Genomic DNA, 18072 nt, shown 5'->3' with positions numbered 1-18072 from the left:
CTATTGCGCATGACTGTACGTCGTAATATGAAGTAGGCCTCCTGTTTTTCTCCCCAACCCGAAGTCCTCCTGGCTCCCACCACCTCGCTGCAACGCTCACAAGTAAGCAAAACACGGAGGCTGCCCTCGATTATTCGTCAAGGTAAGGGTTTTTAATGCATACGCGAAGCTGGTGGCGGTTACCGATCGTGAAATAGCACGACAGCCGTGGTTTGTAGACTGTGTTTTCGGCGTGCGGAAGCGGTCGGACTGCAGAGCAGGCTTCGGGACTGTTTCCGCACGCTTGAGGGAGAGCAAGGCCCAGTGACCCACATTTGGAGCAGCCAGTGTCTATGTGTACGAGTGGGCGAGCGCGTGCGCGTATCTTTGCCAGTGTGTGTGTGAGCCCGCGCGCGTGTGCCCGGGCACAGTGTATGTATGTGTGTACGTACATCTGCCGCGAAAATGTTTCCACCGTCGTTGGTTTTATAGATGTGTCTCCGCGGTGGATAGGCATGTTTTTGTCGGCTTACGCGAGGACCTTGCCCCGCGCGGATGTTCATGAGCGGCGTTTGAGGACCAGACGGTAATATTTTAGATTATTTCATCTTCAGTGTCAGTTGTTGCGTGACAGCTTCGGGCTCGGCGCCAGCTTGCTATGATAGAGACATATTTTTCCTCTTGTTTATTTTTGACAAACGTGAAATGCTTTACCCGTGAGTGTCATTCAGTGTTTTCGGAGTGTGAGCAGGAGGAAACTGGGGCAGTAAGAGCATTAAATCTCTGAGTTAAATTGGCAGTTTTCGGTAGCAAGCTTAGTTAGCCTGCTAGCTAGCTATATGGGTTGCTCTCTTTTGGTTGTATAACTAACACCTGTGGCATTAAATTGTATATGTTAAACGCTAGCTTGCCTTATCTTATGGCTCGTTGCTGTTTTGGGAGACGGAAAAACATTCGGTCATGTTGCTCATATGAGAGTTAATTCATTGGGAATGGTTTACAACGTCTTCGTCCAATGAAGAAGCTCAGTTTAACGAGGCTTCACTTATTGGCCATGAAGAGAACACCAAGTGCAGGTCAGCATCCCGAAATATAGCCTCGGGACCACCAGTGTGATCTCCTTATGATGGTTTTATACACATGAGGGAGATATGAGAGAGCATCTCTTCTAGTATGCTGTCCATAGGTGTTAGTGTAGTCTTCGTGACCTCTCTGCCCACACTTATATACAGCAAAATCCTCTTAGAAGGCGTTGATTAAGTGGTGGTCTGTTGTCCCTGTGACGGTGGGACTACTTGACGAGTTTTGGAGCGACTCCGATAGACTAATCTTTTAAGACTTTAGCAAATGCTGAAATTGATTAATCGACTCTTGTACATGAGTTTGCTTGTAGAAAAAAGTACTAAAACTCACAAGTTATTGCTGTTCAGTTGTGGTGCTGGTTAGTGTTAATGTAAAGAGTAAATCTTTAGACTGTTGTTTTTATAAAAAAAGAAAACACACACTGAGCATTAATGCGAAGATTAGATTGGTCATAACAGTTTGAGAATCAAAACAACAGAACTGTTGATTAACAAGAAAACAATCAGCAACTACTCTGATAAGTCATCACTAGTCATTTTTCATGGCAAAATGCCAAGGTTATATTGGGTCCAGCACCTCAATTGTGATCATATATCTCTGTAAAATGATTGGACTGTTGCTGAGATAATGGGGTATTTGTTGTTAATTTTTATATGAAAGTAGTATTAAATCCCTTTTACTTTTAACCGTTTCTTAGACAGAGCAGACTTGTTTTTGGCATTTTAGTGGTATGACAAATCTATGTGTAAAAGCTGATTACTTGCAGCTCAAGTTTCCTGTTTTGTACTTTGCAGCAACTAACATCTGTATTTTTCGGGTGACTTCTAGAATTTCTGTGCATGGTAAACAGTGGGTGTATGTTTGTGTTGCAGGTGAGGTGTGGTTTGCACACACAAGATTTGTCAGCAACTCAAAGGCTGCGATCTCAAACAGCTAATTATACCAACAAGTGACATTCCAGAAGGTAAGTTACATGATGTAAAACTATTGTAAGTGCAGAAGTCATTTCATTTCAGGGTATTTTTTCTGTATTGGTTTATGTTATTCACACTTTGAAGATGCTGTCGCATGTTATACTGTAATTTAATAATCTTAATTCATAAATACATTTATGTCCATAATGTATATTGTACCAAAATTAAAAGGAAGAAACTGATGTTAAAGGGGAAAAAAGAATAAATAAAAATAAATCTTGTTTTAAGAAATGGCAGACAGTGCACTAGGAGATGGTTATTATGTTTCCAAACTCTCTGGTTGGTTTCCTCATGACCATTAGTTTCTGCTCTGATTTCATCCAGCAGGTTTGCTTGACCACCATGTCCTTCCTGTGGCCTGGTGCCCTCTCATGACCCCAATGACCTCAGCTCCACTTTCGACCCCAAACCCCTTCTACAACCCCCTGAGAAAATACGTTAACTGAGCACGTGCATAGGCTGCAGTGAGGTGAGAAGTTAATACACAGACACACAGATTTAATCTGGTGCATGGAAAAGTGTTTATCAAATGTGAGACATTATTATTATTTAGTGTGTGTGTGCATGCATGTATGGAGATGTAACTGTGTTTTTAAAAAGAAAGGAACTAGTTAAGAGAAAAGATATGATCCGCAAATGTTATGGTTAGAAAAGGGACTACCCTTTCAGGCTTTCACTTCAAAGCCCCATTTAGTGCCTTCATATACAATATGAAAAATAACTAGGAGTTAAACTAATAAACTACCTGCTCTTTTTGTCTCAACAGGTGGTCTTCCAAATGCCTACCTCACGCCTAAAGAACAAATCACTGCAGCCACAGCCCTGATTAGCAGCCACCATGACATCAAGCATAGGGTATAATGCTGCACACAATACCTCAAAATGTTGTCTACTGTATACAGAATATGTTCATAGTCACATGTACAAAATCACAAAATATATGTATGTAACATCTGGCTCAAAAATTTAAGCTCATTATTTTAACTCTTTATATTTCTTTACTTTTGAAAGAATATTTTTCCATTTAAAGAAAAGTTATGGATAGCATCTATGAGTCCCCATCAAATTATTTTTTTGACCCATATTAATTGAAACGTAGTCAAGAAACGCACCCTATTACACAAATGCGCTTAATCTTCTTGGCAAACAAAACACATTCCTTCTACCGCTCTCTCTCTCTCTCTCTCTCACCCGTTTTCTGTGTGACCCAAAAATAAACCTGCTGCTGGCATGTACAATAGGAATTCTCTCATTAGCCAACATCAGTCATTGGTTATTATTAACAATGCATACCTGCCTTCAAGGCCACCGCACATGCAGGAAAACGTAAACAAGTAAGTCTTGAAAGCTGTGAATGGCTGTAAATATGTTTGCTTTCTTCTTTCTTTAGGGATGATTGTAGCATCTTTGATGGGTTGATGGAAGAAGATGAAAAGGACAAAGCGAAACGGTAAGATAAAGATACTGGAGAGGAGATTAGTCTAGTATGGACTTAAAAAAGTCATAGAATATTGATTAAACATGAGTTAGTACATTTTTGTTAATACACAGTGTCAGAGCTGACTTTGTCCTAATGCCATTCACACAACAGTCATTCTGCCTTGACTTTCACATAACCAGGGTCACTTATGATAAAGTTACATTACTGTTTTTTTTTTTTTTAAAGTTTGTTTTTTAAAGCCCAGTCAAAACACTGGATGAAAACAGAACCAAATAAAATGTCTTAAACCTTCTATTTCAAAATTATTTTGGCTTGCAGCGTGTCCCGTAACAAGTCTGAGAAGAGACGGCGAGACCAGTTCAATGTCCTCATCAAGGAACTCGGCACAATGTTGCCTGGCAACACTAGAAAGATGGACAAGTCCACCATCCTGCAGAAAAGCATCGACTTCCTCTGTAAACACAAAGGTCAGAGCTTTCTGCCGTGCTCGTCTCACTTCCTGTTTTTGCTGAACACCTCACAGGGTGGATGTTTTTTGTATATTTAGCTTGATCATCCCGATTTAGCCACACTTATCAGGGTTTGTTTACCTTCATCACTAGAAAGTGAAAGCATGTTTTTATTGCCTTTTTATGAGACATTGGTGCTGTAATTTTACATTACAAAATGGTAACTATTTGAACCAGTTGTGTATTTTTGACCTAACAAGTTATTCTTAAAGTAAATCTACCATTATGTCTTTTAATAATTATAAGGGTTTCAGCAGTTTTAACTTTTTATGAATACTGATATTGTGTTTATGTTAAATTATTTCATCACTGTATATAGGTCAATGATCCTTTTATTTTTATCTAGTGTCATTGACTTGCAAGATAATAAAATACTAGCTTCCGCTTCACGTGCACTCTTACCTAGTATGTTTTTAACTGTCTTGTTTTCATACTGGACATAGCAGTCTCAAAACATTTTTCCACCCAGTTGTTTACTGTTAACTTTATGCTGTTTTTGTTGTCTTTTTACATGCTCTCACCTCTCGTGCTCTTATTCCTCCTCGACGTTTTCCACTATGCCTGTATTAAGTTCTGACTGAATTCTCTGTCCTTCAACAGAGATTGCAGCTCAGTCTGAGTCGAGTGAGATCAGGCAAGACTGGAAGCCTCCATTTCTTAGCAATGAGGAATTCACCCAGCTCATGCTGGAGGTCAGAAATCTTAGGTTTCGTTCTGTAATCCTGTCTGTTGTGTAAAAACACAGGCACTTGACCCACAGTTGTATTAATCCAGTGGTCAGTGTCATCTCATTTTGTACAGTATAGTTCTATCTAGGGATGGGTACCGGTATCCGGTGCCATCATGGCACCGGTTCTGACATAAACGGTAGTAACCAGACCGAAAAGCAGCGCGCATTTCGGTGCTTTATTTCGGTGCTTTTTTTTCCTGAGCTGTGATACACTTTCTTCTTCCTTACATTTCTATTGGCGGTTGGCAAACAACTGAAAGGTGCATTACCGCCACCAACTGGTATGGAATGATACACTTTAGATTCTAGCCAATCATTTTACGTTTCGAGGATAGTAGGCGGGTCCAGGTACGTACGTTCTTTTAGAGCAGAGCTACAGATTAAAAATGCCCAAGGCAAAGCGGTCAAAAGTCTGGCTGTACTTCACAGCAAAAGATGCAAACTCAGCAGCCTGCAACAAGTGCTTTAAGCTGATACTGTCAAAGGAGGTCACACTTTAAATCCGATGAACCTAGCCCTGCCAGTGTAGCAGAAATGATGATGGCAGCAGCAGCCGTTCTTCTCTGCGTGAGTAGCTTAATGTTGTTCGTGTGTAATTTACGTTGAGTAAGCTAACCGCGTTATTAAATTAATGCATGTAACGTGAACTAGCAAACACCATCATAGCTACATGCGGCTGTCTTCTTGTTTGATGGCAGATACTCCCTTCACCCTGGCCAAAAAGGCTAAAATGACCGAAGAAAAAGTGGAAAACAGCTAAACATGAGAGGTTTTTGGACAAAGTTTGTGTTTTTTCCATTGTTTAAGCACTGCTTCCAGCCCAGAGTGATACCATATATGCCCTATACCTGCAGAAAAGACTAACATTGTTATCTTTTTACAAAAAAACAGCTGAACATGAGAGGTTTTTGGACCAATTTTGTGTTTTCCATTCTTTAAGCACCGGTTTGGGCACCGTTTAAGCACCGGCACCGTTTCAAAAGTACCGGTTTGGCACCGGTATCGGATAAAACCTAAACGATACCCATCCCTAGTTATATCTGAAGTTAAATTTACAATTTTAAGTTTGTCCTTATGGGATTTCACACTGTTGTTTTTATTTTTTAACAGGCTCTTGATGGGTTCTTTATAGCAATAATGACTGATGGCAACATCCTCTATGTGTCTGAGAGTGTCACTTCACTACTAGAACACCTCCCGGTAAATCCCCTCCCCCTGCAACCGTGTCTGTATTAGTCATACACTTTATTATAACAAAAGCTTTCATAGGATCTTTTGTGTGGTTCAGATTAAACATGTCAGGCTGACCAGTGTGTATTGAAAAGGGCTTGTCTTCATTTGTATTCTTCTTGAATGTGTGTGTGCCTGTGTGTGGGTGTTTTATCAGGCGGATTTGGTGGACCAGAACCTGTTAAACTTCCTGCCGGTTGGTGAACACTCCGAAGTGTACAAGGCTCTGTCCACACACCCCTCTGAGCTAGAGAACCTTAGCACTGATTACCTAAAGTGTGAGTAACACACCGTCATCTTGTACCATAAAACCTGCTTATTTGAAATGATAGTTGGTTTACAAGTTTTTTGTATGTCTGATGATTAAACAGGATTATTTATTATTATCAGATTAAAAATGCTCACAAGTTAAAGTATTTCTCAAATAAATAGATAAATAAATAATGTTAAAAATGATTCAAATTTCAAAAACGTCACCATAGTGTGAAGACACGGCTTGTCAGAGTGAAGCAGCTGGACTGGACATGAACTTTGTGGAGCACATGAACAGCATGTTTTTACAAGCAGTTGTATTTTTTCCCCCCCAAGGTAATTATAATCTCTTTTTCTTTTTTGTCTCCAGCTAAGAGTCACATGGAGTTCTGCTGTCATATGCTGCGAGGGGCCATTGACCCCAAAGAATCCCCTGTTTATGAATATGTTAAGTTCATCGGCAACTTCAAGTCTCTCAATAACGGTATGTCCCTCGCACTGCAAGTGAGGAATTTCAGAAGATGTTTTGTTTTGTTTTTTTAAAATACTATTTTCCAAACAAGCTTGCATGTATAGATACAAACTAGCATTAAACTTGTGTGTTAAACCCATTAAATGTTAAAGTCAAAAAGTGGAAAATAAGCATATTTTTAAGATATCAATCATTTACTAGCCTAGAAAGATATTATTCTGTGTACTGCTCTGTGAACCACATTTTATATTCTTTGACACGCTGAGTAAGTAACACTGTTGTGCAGTTCCCAATGTGACTAGGAACGGTCTGGCAGGTGTGTTACAGCGGTCGCTACAACCTGCCTTTGATGACCAGGTGTGCTTTGTAGCCACGGTCCGGCTAGCTAAGCCTCAGTTTATCAAGGTATTATTCAGACATGAACTTACTTTACTCATTAGATTGTCGTGTATTTATTTGTCAATTAGCTATTAATTATCTCTCAAAACATCTAATTTTCACAATTTTATTTTCATAGGAAATGTGTACAGTGGAGGAGCCCAATGAAGAGTTCACGTCGAGACACAGTCTAGAATGGAAATTCCTCTTCTTAGACCATCGGTAGGCAGATCTAGTTCTTCTCCTGTATACTCAATCACAACGGGTTGTTGGGTGGTTGAGTTGCACCCACATGGCTGCTGTCATATATAGATGGCTGAAACACACATTCACACACTTTATGATTGGTCAGTTTAGCAAATGTGAGAATTTATTCATGCATCTAACCTCTTCAGTTCTGTCTTCATTCATTATTGACACGTTTAAATGTGAACTAGAGGATAGTACGGTCTTTTTCCAGGTCACGTTTCACTTTTTTCCAAAAATATGTTGTTTTACTACATTTTCAGATATAGTGACATGATCATCATGCTTAGTGTATGCATCTAGTACTATATTATTGTGAAAATTGTGTTATTTTTAGTGGTTCTTCATATATATATGAGCCCCGTTGCATTTCAGTTCTTCACTAACTGTGTTCTTGTTCTTCAATTTATTTCTCCATTGAGATCTTCCTCCACACTTCTAGTTTCACTTTTCAGGACACCAGAAATTAAGAAATCATAGAAAATAAATAAATAAACAAATCATGAATAAAATAAATGAGGGCAGCACGGTGGCACAGTGGTTAGCACCGTTGCTGCACAGCAAGAAGGTCCTGAGTTCAATTCCACCATCAGGCCGGGGTCTTTCTGTGTGGAGTCTGCATGTTCTCCCCGTGTTTGCGTGGGTTCTCTCCGGGTACTCCGGCTTCCTCCCACAGTCCAAAAACATGCAGGGGATAGGTTCATTGGTCAATCTAAATTACCCATAGGTGTGAATCTGTGAGTGAATCTGTGAGTGAATGTGAGTGCGAATGGTTGTCTGTGTCTCTATGTGTTAGCCCTGCGACAGACTGGCGACCTGTCCAGGGTGTACCCCGGATGGATGGATAAATAAAATAAATAAATGTACATGAAAATAAAGCATTTCTCTAGAAAAAGTATCCGTTCAGCAATTTTACATCAGAGTAAGAAAATTATTTTACCTTTTACAGAGCGCCACCAATTATAGGCTACCTGCCTTTTGAGGTTTTGGGGACATCAGGGTACGACTATTACCATGTGGACGACCTGGAGACGCTAGCGAAATGTCACGAACACTGTGAGCACTTACTTTAAGTCAAACTAACAAAAATCTTTTGTAAAAGCCTTTTTCTGAGTGTTATTGGTAACATCTTTGGCTGTTTCTGCCCCGCTTCTGTTCAGTAATGCAATATGGTAAAGGGAAGTCATGCTACTACCGTTTCCTGACGAAAGGTCAACAGTGGATCTGGCTGCAGACACACTACTACATCACCTACCATCAATGGAACTCTCGACCTGAGTTTATTGTCTGCACGCACACAGTAGTCAGGTACAAGTATGTTTATTTTATTCCCCTTTTCCATGAAAATGTTCGTATTGCTGATCACTGGACTTTTTCAGGAATGATGTTGAGTTTGTGTTAACAAAAGACTCTTTATGTATCTATTTTTATAATGTTTTAATTGGTCAACCATCTTCTCAAACCCCCCCCCTTTTTTCTTTTTTCTTTTTGGTCTAAAATGCAGCTATGCAGAGGTGAGGGCAGAACAGCGCAGAGAGCTCGGCATCGAGGAGGCAAATCCAGAAGTCACTGCAGATAAGGTGAGAAATAAATAAAACATGTAGCACAGTCCTTATAATTACAAACATGTCAAGCACAGGAGTAAAATTCAGTCTAAAAACAACGTTGTGGTAGAAGTTGTTGCGCAAGACTAACTGAAACAGATGAAAGCAAAAATACCGGAAATATATTACATGTTGAAGTACAATATTCAGCTTCATTAGGAGTTGTTACAATGTTAGGTTATGAAATTTATGCTTCAGATTTTCTGCTGGTAGCTCAATTACCTTTTAGGCTTGTAATTTCCACTTGTATGCACTCCATTAGATAAAATGGATAGGCTTTCTTGTTTTTAAAATCTTTGGTATTTTCTTATATTTTTCCAGAGTCAAGACTCTGGCTCAGAGTCACAGCTCAATACGTCCAGCCTGAAGGAGGCACTGGAGCGATTTGACCACAGTAGAACACCTTCGACTTCCTCGCGGAGTTCCCGCAAGTCCTCATCGCATGTGTCTGACAACACCTGCACTTGTAAGGACACCCACAGTTGCACAAGTAATGTGACATTATACACTGACATACTGTTAAGGGGAGGTGGTGACATATCCTCTCTGTATTAAAATTCAGTGGCTAACTCCTGTAGTAAAGTGATATCATCTAAAAATAACCATTGACCACCAATTACTTTCTCTGCAGCGACAGCTCCCAAGTTACACATGGACACGGCCACGCCCCCTCGGCAATCATTGGCATCCACCATGGAGATGACATCACAGCGCCGGTCATCTATCAGCAGCCAGGTGAGACAAGACACACCTGGCTAATGCATAGAAAATCCTTACAAAAACTACTTCTGGCCATAACTAACACAGAAATCGGTCAAGAAAACATTGTTTTGTTTTATGGATTGGCATATCTGGTTCCTGGTGGAACTTTTGTGCTTGACTATTTCCTGAAGCTTTCTTACATAATCTGACACAAACGCATCCAACTTCAAGAACAGTGTTAATTCTGCTGACTAATAAATAATAAGTAAAGCGCTATACAAATGCAGGCCATTTACCATTTTAATAATTTTCATCATCGTTTTTGTCAACAACCTGTTTCTCCCTGACAAAAAACAAATCACTAAAATAAAAACGAATGCATGAGGATAAAAACTGTGATGAAATCTACGGACACTTGTACCAACGAATAAAAACGAGATGAAAATGTTCTGAGAGGTGGGGCGAGTTTTGGAAGTGATCCTTTGGAAGTATTCTCTGTGTACATCAAGGTTGGATGCACAGAATTTGATCTGCCCTCAACAAACAGGGTGTGGAGGAAGCCCCCATGCCTCTCCGATTCTCATGAAAACACAACAAAATTTAGAGCAGACATATGGACACATTTCGCTTTTTAAGTCTGGGAAAATAAGATGCTTTGTAAACCTTGTGGAGTAAAAACACAAACTTTTACACTTTATATTTTAGGCAAATAAATCAACTTCACATTTAGGTTTTGATAATTTTGTGATATGTAGTTGACTAAAACTTAGATCCCTAAATTATAACTAAAACGAAATGACTCTTCAGGCAAAAATTCAAAAAAAATTGCTGTCACAAAAACACTTGTTAAAGACAGAGAGCTAAACCAGAGTTACAGTGAAGGCCTGAAAGAGCATCACTGGGGAAATTATAAAGCATCTTTTCAGCTGCTTAAAGTCTGGGCTGTACATAAAACCTGTGTGAGTTTAAATTTCCATTATATCACATTATGTTGAATGTGACCTGATTTTACCACCATAATTTTCACTACATGTAATCAAATTTCTCAGCTACAGTTTTGATTTCAAACTTCAATGGAGAGCAACAGGCAAGGTTAATATGCTGATGAGGTTTCAGTAGGCCAGCGGTTAGCATCAAGACAGTGCTGCAGTGTTAGTTGGGATGGTGAGAGGTTCATTGTTGAAGTGAAGATGCAAAACAATCCTTCTATCAAAAATACATAATTACCACAAAATCTGTGTTTTTCAACGTTAAGTGGCGTCAAAACCCAGAGACGTGCGTCGCACTGTTGCCTCACAGCAAGAAAGTTCCTGGTTTAAACCTCAGCTAGGGACTTTCTGTGTGGAGTGTGCATATTTTCTCTGTTCCTGTGTGGGTTTCCTCCGGGTACTCTAGCTTCCTCTCACAGTCCAAAAACATGAACACTAGGTTAACTGTTATTCTAAATTTTCCTGTGTAGATGTGTGTATCTGTAAAATTAGAAAAAACACTATATAAATGCAAGTGTATTTCAGTTTTAAGTCTTGAACATGTGCATATAAAGTGGTGTAATGCAATGGAAAATTCATGCCTGTAATCATAGTTTTTATTTTCATTATATTTGCAGTCTATGAGTTCTCAGACTACAGGGCAGAGTGTAGCTCCTGGTATGATCAATCAGCAACAACAGCAGCAGCAGCAACAACAACAACAACAACAACAACAGCAGCTCCAGACAAATGTGCAGGTGAGACATAATAATGTGGAGAAGAGCTCAAATGGTTTGTTGACAACAGGTTAATTGGTGACAAACGTTTTTTCAAATGCTTGTATAATGTGGACTCTGAGGTCTTGGACCTTGTGGCATTTAATTAACTGTGCAACCCAACTATGGAGTTCGATTAGCCATTGTATCCTAATTGCATACACATTGCACAGCTTGTTCTTTTTCTCTCCGTCTGCAGCCGGTGATGGAGTTCTCAGCGCAGGTGAATGCCATGCAGCACTTAAAGGAGCAGCTGGAGCAGAGGACCAGAATGATCCAGGCTAACATTCAGCGGCAGCAGGAGGAGCTCAGACACATCCAGGAGCAGCTGCAGAGAGTCCAGGGGCAGGGTATACAGGTAGGCTGTAGATGCGTATGCAAGATTACTTTTAGGTCAGCACTGCTTTATAACATAAAAGCCTTTTCTTACAGTAGGTGTGTTTAAGTCCACTTTACTCAGTGTCTATTTATATCTCTAGTGTAACTTACCTTGTTACTTTGCTTTATTTCTCTCTATTCATAACTCTTTCTGTCTTCATGTCAAAGTTAACATCTGTATATTGAGAAAATGGTGTGTATGACTGCACCTAGTGTTTACAGTAATATAAAATTAATTGTAACAATAAACCAACAGGGTGGATTCTGTTCACAGGACACAGAGCCAAGAAGTAGTATTGATGTAATATTTTCCAAATGTGGGAAAAAAAATCACTTAATCGAACAAGAAATGTGACCTCTGTTCAGACAAAGTAGGTGAATTGTGCTGTACCTGGTTTTGCTTGACCTAGATCAGGACTGGAATCCTCCATGCATTATATATTTCTTCTATTCATAGAAAACAGTAAACTGCCATCTCCTGATTGTGTAAAGATAATTTATTTCTGTTGATTATTCTGTTGTCACGCACAGATCTGGTAAAAGTAACACACACACATTGTAAATCTCCTTACTAGCTGAATGTGGCCTGACGTTTCATGTGTCCATTCTAACAGATGTTGCTGCAGCAGCAGGGTGCACCCATGAATGTACAGCTTCCTCAAGTAGGATCAGTCCAGCAGACAACTACGTTGACCAATCAGGTCCAGCAAACAACAATTAACCCCGTCCATTCGGGAACTCAGCAGCTCACCATCCAGCAGCAGGCTCCTCCCACTCAACAGAGCTTACAACAGCAGACCAACACCCTTACGCAGGTGCGATACCTGCAGACACACGCAAGCAGACAGGCTATGGAAATACTATGAAAATGGTTTTGAAAGTTCAGATCAGATGAAAATGTTTGTCTCTTTCCTTTGCATGTTCATGATTTTGTCATTTCCTTTTAATCTCAGAAGTTGCCTGTGTGTGCATGTAGTCTTCTTTCAGTGTTTTCTGTGAACACTAATCTTACCTAAATTTGGGACAGTATTAGTCACTTTTATGCAGATATTACAGTGCTATGCTGTGAGGATAAAATGTTAAAATCTCATGCTGTTTGCATTTTTAATAATGTGACACTTTAGGGGTCACTCAGTGATAGTGGAGTCTTTCATTAAACCCCACCTTTCCTCTGAATAGACAGTTTAAATTTCCATGTTGTGAATTATTGATTATCTCATGCAATTTTGAAGTCAGCTCAAAATGGTGAGTGTGACAGCAGCAAGACATTTCACTGATTTCATTTTGTGTCTCAAAGTTAGAAGACAGAAAACTTACGAAAAACCACTTTGACTTACATGCTGATTTATTTTGTGTTATGTGTAAATTTCACACATGACAGCGTAAAAGTGGGGAAAGTGAAACTGGAGAACGAATTCACAGAAAATCTTCAAATAATCTTGTTAATGCTTCTTTAACTTAAAAGACATAATGTCATGGCCTTTGCTGTTGCTCCTCTGTAGCCCCAGCGTCAGACTCAGCAAGCTTCTCAGCCTCAGCCCCAACCCCAGCCCCAGGGCTCTGTATCTGCTCCTTTATACAACACAATGATGATTTCCCAGCCAGGACAGCCAAATGTGCTGCAGATCAGCACCAGCCTGCCGCAGAATAACACCCAGCAAGGCACAGCTGTGGCCGCTTTCACCCAGGACCGACAGATCCGGTTAGTGCAGAACAATTGAACCTGATTCCCATTATAATGACAATTTGACAGTTTGTACATTTGAAAAGCTGATATTTACTATGATGGATAATTATATCTATTTCTTTCTCCAGCTTCCCAGCAGGGCAGCAGCTTGTGACCAAGCTCGTGACAGCTCCAATGCATGCATGTGGTGCAGTCATGGTTCCCACTTCTATGTTTATGGGGCAGGTGGTTACTGCATACAACCCCTTTGGGAGCCAGCAGGTAAACACAGTTTGAATTAAGTCTGTTTCTTTTGTTTTGCCTCTCTCTGTCTAAGATCAAAACTATTTGGAGTGAAGCCCATTTAAATGATTATATCTGAGCCACTCAGGGCTGACAAACTGGCAGTATCCTGGCATAGTAAAATGTGTGGTGTTAGTGTAATGATTCTGGCACAGTAGCTTTGAAAATGCTCATTAGCAATAATTTTCTAGGTGTTTGTAACTGAAATGAAAAGGGGAGGGGAAAAAAAGACTAGTTAACGCAACAGTGTGGTTCTGGAAGTAGTTAACGGAGAGATTCAGGATGATAGAAAAAGTATTTTGGGTTTAAAAAAAATAGCATAACCCTTTTAATAATTAATTGAAACCCAAAAGCACGCTTGAAAAACCAAAGACTTGCAGGTTGTTGGGTAATTACTTAAATAGTGAAAAAATGGCACACATCTTAATAATTGATAACGATAAAACTAAGAGTAGCTGCTCATTCACCCTGAAAGCAGTGAGTGAGTGAACTTTTTAATTCATTTTTATTCCTTTACCTCAACATATTCCCTTTGTTAACCCTCTGTACCACTTCAGCAAGGGGGGCAGACCCAAACGCTGACTCTGCAGCCGGCCCAAGCACCTCAAGGACAACCAGACGGCCAAAACCAGACAGCTGTAGTGGCACAAAGCAACCAGCAGGGGCAGCAGCAACAACAGCAATTCCTACAGGTATCACTAGAGGGCAGAAGATGTCATTGATTTAAAATATTGTAGAGGCATGGTATGATAGGATAGCATTCATGTTTAATTTTACTGTACAGATATTTCATTTTTATGATATTGCGAATAATTATGAAATTATATGAAGTGTGTCTTAAGTGTACGGAGTGTCATTTACACTTGTAAATGTTTGAGACTTTCAGTGACACTAGAGAATGAGCAGAGGGAGAAGAATTTCCTTCACTGTCTAATATCATTGCATTGTCTTGCTGCCAGGGCCCTCGTCTTCTCCACAACAACCAGTCTACGCAGCTGATCCTGCAGGCAGCTTTCCCACTCCAACAGCAGGGAACCTTCACCCAGGCAACACATCCACAGCAGCAACAACAACTGCAGCAACAACAACAACAACCGCAGCAACAGCAGCAGCAGCAACAACAATCTCACCACCAGAGGCACCAGCAGCAGCTTAAACCACAGCCCCAGAAACAGCAGAAAGCCCCGTCATCGCACAGGACTGACGCTGTCAGCAGCCAACAGCAGTGAAGCGAGGAGGGGAGTGTGTACAGCGAGAACATGTGGGGAATCGAAACTCTTAAGGGATTGCTGCATACGTTTGTTTTTTTTGTTTTTGTTTTTTTTTCCCCCCCGAAATCGTTCCTCCATCTGAAAGAAACAAATCATAGGAAAGAGGAAAATGAGTCCACAAGGAACTCGCCAAAAGACTGTCACCATGGCAACAGGATGGATTCAAATCCCCATTTCCTCTTATGAGAAGCGGTGTTGTGAGGGAAGCTTCAGTTTCTGTGAAAACCTGAATTAATTACTTTATGGTCACTTTTTTTGTTTTTTGTTTTTTTTCTGAGAAGCGTGTCAAAGCGAACTGGCCTTGTACAGATTTACTGTATGATACAAACAAAAACTTGTAAATATCCACCATAGCCTAACAGAAAACAGAAATGTAGTATTTTATATGATTGCATGGAAAAAATAACTGTGTAAGCTTTTATTAGTTGCTTTAAAAAAAACAACAAAAAAAAAAACCAACATAACTTTTTACTTTGGTCAAGTGTGGTCAAAGATGGAGCACTGACTCCTCTTAGACCTCCCCGCCCTACCACCACCACCACCATCACCCCTCCCAGGAAAAAAAAAATTAAGTCCAGAACAAGGTTTTAAAGTTCTGAGTGTTTTAAAAAATGGTTGGGCTTGGGTGTTTTTTGTGGAAGTTGTTTTTTGAACACTGTATCTCTGAGACAAAAAAAGGCTCTCTTTCTAATTACAGATCATGTTTGGCAAGAAACTAGATTACAGTTTAACTGTATTATTTACAGGATAATTACTGTACATATGACGGGTTTAGTGATTCTAAGTGCCAATAACATAGTCAAAAAATTTTTTTTACTTTAAATTTCAAGCTGACTATTCAAAGGCATATATTTTCCAACAAGATATTACCCCTATTAAAATTAATGCGTGTGTATATAGTAGGGATTATTTTTTAAAAGTAAAAGAGCCCTATATGTAACAAAACAGTATATCCTCAAGCTCCTCAACTTTAGCACTTAACGTGGTTGTGTACGATAAATCACTGTCGACCCTGTTGTTTGTAATCTGTGGTGTGATTCTTTGAGCTAATGAGTGTTTCTGAGAAAACAATCTTTGTGTGAATGAGTGAACAAGAGTGTCTGTTGCTGGTGTGTGTGTGTGTGTGTGTGTGTGTGTGTGTGTTGCCCCTTGTGTCTTACAATAATTGACTTAGTAAAGGGTTTGAAGTTGTTGGATGGTACTTGTATTCTCAGGAATGTGGAAAGTTTTTGCTTCTGCCTCAGTCTGGAACCAGACCAGAAGGATTAGACAGTGATGCTGCAAAGACCATAGGAAGAAGATTCATAAAGGAAGTGGTGACTGAATCAAATTTGCCCCAGATTTCTTTAGAGCCTTCGTGTTTATTTATCAAAGCATATAAAATATGCTGGTGGGTTTTTTTTGTTTTTGTGGGGTAGATTTTGAGACGCAGTAGAGCAGAATTGCAGAGAAATCCTTCTGTTGTCACTCTTATTGGAATAGGCTAACCTCACTTTACCCAAGCATCTGAATTTCAGCTGACTATCTTAAGGTCTCCTGTATCATCAGTGTTTCGTCCTTCTTTATCTTCCTAGGCCTCAGAAAACCTCATGCAGTCCAGTTCACTTGACTCTCGGTTCTCAAATAGCAGTCAAAAACCAGGACAGGGTCCCGCTCCACTTTAAATGGTTTGGGCTCAGCCTGTGTACTTCAGTGATTAAGCCATATCATACAGAAAAGCCTTGGTTTGGAGGAAGTGAAATGTTGGCAAAGGAGCATTTAGAATGTGTTTTGTCTCAGAGTGTAGTAAAAGTGTGCATGTGGGTTTGTGTGAATATAACATCTCCTGTCCTTGATCCTACTTCTTATATCACTTGGGGGTCAGTATTTCTTTCCCCTGGCGATAGCCAATCAGTTCTTGCGTTGCAGTATAAAGGAATTGTAATTTTCAAGGAACGTCTGCTCTCGTTGGGTGCAGTATTGTGCGAGCCCGTGTGTGGGACAGCTCAACTTGAATATGTTTGTGTGATTGAGTCTGTGTGCATGTTAGCTGTCACTTTAACCCAGTATATTTTCGTGCACAGAAGTGTGACTGGAAAGTGGTTATTAGGCATTGCAGAGCACCTGTCACCTGCCAGGCTAAAGAAGATGGGTACTGTTCTGCTCACAGTGACTATAGTACTATCTGACAAGTCTCAAATGTTAACCCTTGGAGATAAGCTTAACTTAGACTAAATTGCTGTTAGCGGGGATAAAACCTCATTTCTTGTTTTCCCCCATACAAATAAGGAATAGTGGCGAGATTACACAGTGAGGGCTTTAATATTTGAATCAGGTCTTCCACTCGTCTCACATTAATTGTTTGTCCTGTATAGATTAGTGTGTTTGTGCGTGCGTGCGTGTGTTTTAAGGCATCTCTAAAGGGTAATGAAATGTTTATAGTTTGTGTCACTGATACCCAGCCCAAAGAATGTAATGGTGTTTTAAAGAGACTAATGGATGTTGTAACTGTGCGCCTGTTTGGCAGGCTTTATGATGAAGGAAATGGAGGGGTGTGAACGAAACTCACGATTCACTGCAAGAATCCAGAACTTACAATCTGAAATTCAGTCTATTGTAAAAGAACCTCTGAATGTTTCACCATTACAGACTTTATTGGTTTGCAGCATTATGTTTCTGACAACATCTTGGTTGGGAAAAGGGTTCAAAATCTCTTCAAAGTTGAGGTCTAGGATATTTGATACGGGACGCCATTGACAAGACGGCGAGCTCCCCCTTCCACACAGATACACAGGTCACTTTTCCACTACACCGTTTGGTTCTAAACAGTTCTAGATCTAGTATAATACTGTACACATACACAAAGTTAAAAACACCAGTATTCAGTGTAAAAACGGTGCTATGCTAACCTGTACTGTATGTATTTCTATCCCTTCTTCTGCTCTTGAACTGTGCTCCTTTATCTACCCCAAAGTCAGATGTAATCAATATTTTGAAGCAAAATGTTTGCTAACATTATTATTATAATCCCCTCTTCTCCCATCTTGGTCAATTTGAAAATAAAAACAGTTGCAAATATTAAATGTGACATATGTGTTGTACTCAGTTTTTAAGCCAGGGATGGCATTCCT

General features: G+C 39.9%; 1 protein-coding gene across 7 annotated transcripts; it reads left to right on the top strand.

Annotated features, from left to right (window-relative positions):
* clockb (clock circadian regulator b) lies at window positions 1-18029 on the top strand. Of its 7 annotated transcripts, none has more exons than XM_085162952.1 (24): window positions 1-142; window positions 1935-2026; window positions 2364-2505; window positions 2803-2891; window positions 3427-3486; window positions 3796-3944; window positions 4587-4678; window positions 5827-5916; window positions 6104-6224; window positions 6569-6682; window positions 6957-7075; window positions 7188-7270; window positions 8244-8350; window positions 8455-8602; window positions 8799-8874; window positions 9220-9364; window positions 9530-9633; window positions 11207-11326; window positions 11544-11702; window positions 12337-12537; window positions 13225-13424; window positions 13538-13670; window positions 14249-14383; window positions 14651-18029. In XM_085162952.1, the coding sequence occupies exons 4-24, from the start codon at window positions 2875-2877 to the stop codon at window positions 14918-14920; spliced, it is 2643 nt and encodes an 880-aa protein (XP_085019078.1). In that variant the 5' UTR covers window positions 1-142; window positions 1935-2026; window positions 2364-2505; window positions 2803-2874; the 3' UTR covers window positions 14921-18029. The 7 variants fall into 7 exon arrangements, with proteins under 7 accessions (XP_085019078.1, XP_085019072.1, XP_085019080.1 ...); XM_085162946.1 differs by having other exon boundaries at window positions 2361-2505; XM_085162954.1 differs by having other exon boundaries at window positions 3-102.
* The last annotated feature ends 43 nt before the right edge of the window (window positions 18030-18072 follow it).

The sequence above is a fragment of the Neolamprologus multifasciatus genome, chromosome 6 (assembly GCF_963576455.1).
Source record: "Neolamprologus multifasciatus chromosome 6, fNeoMul1.2, whole genome shotgun sequence".
Taxonomy (NCBI): Eukaryota; Metazoa; Chordata; class Actinopteri; order Cichliformes; family Cichlidae; genus Neolamprologus; species Neolamprologus multifasciatus.
This window is presented reverse-complemented; position numbering and strand designations above follow the sequence as displayed.

Coding starts and splice junctions, on each gene's coding strand:
- clockb (XM_085162952.1), top strand. Junction 3,945..4,586: donor CTTCCTCTGTAAACACAAAG/GTCAGAGCTTTC, acceptor GTCCTTCAACAG/AGATTGCAGCTCAGTCTGAG. Junction 7,271..8,243: donor TTCCTCTTCTTAGACCATCG/GTAGGCAGATCT, acceptor TACCTTTTACAG/AGCGCCACCAATTATAGGCT.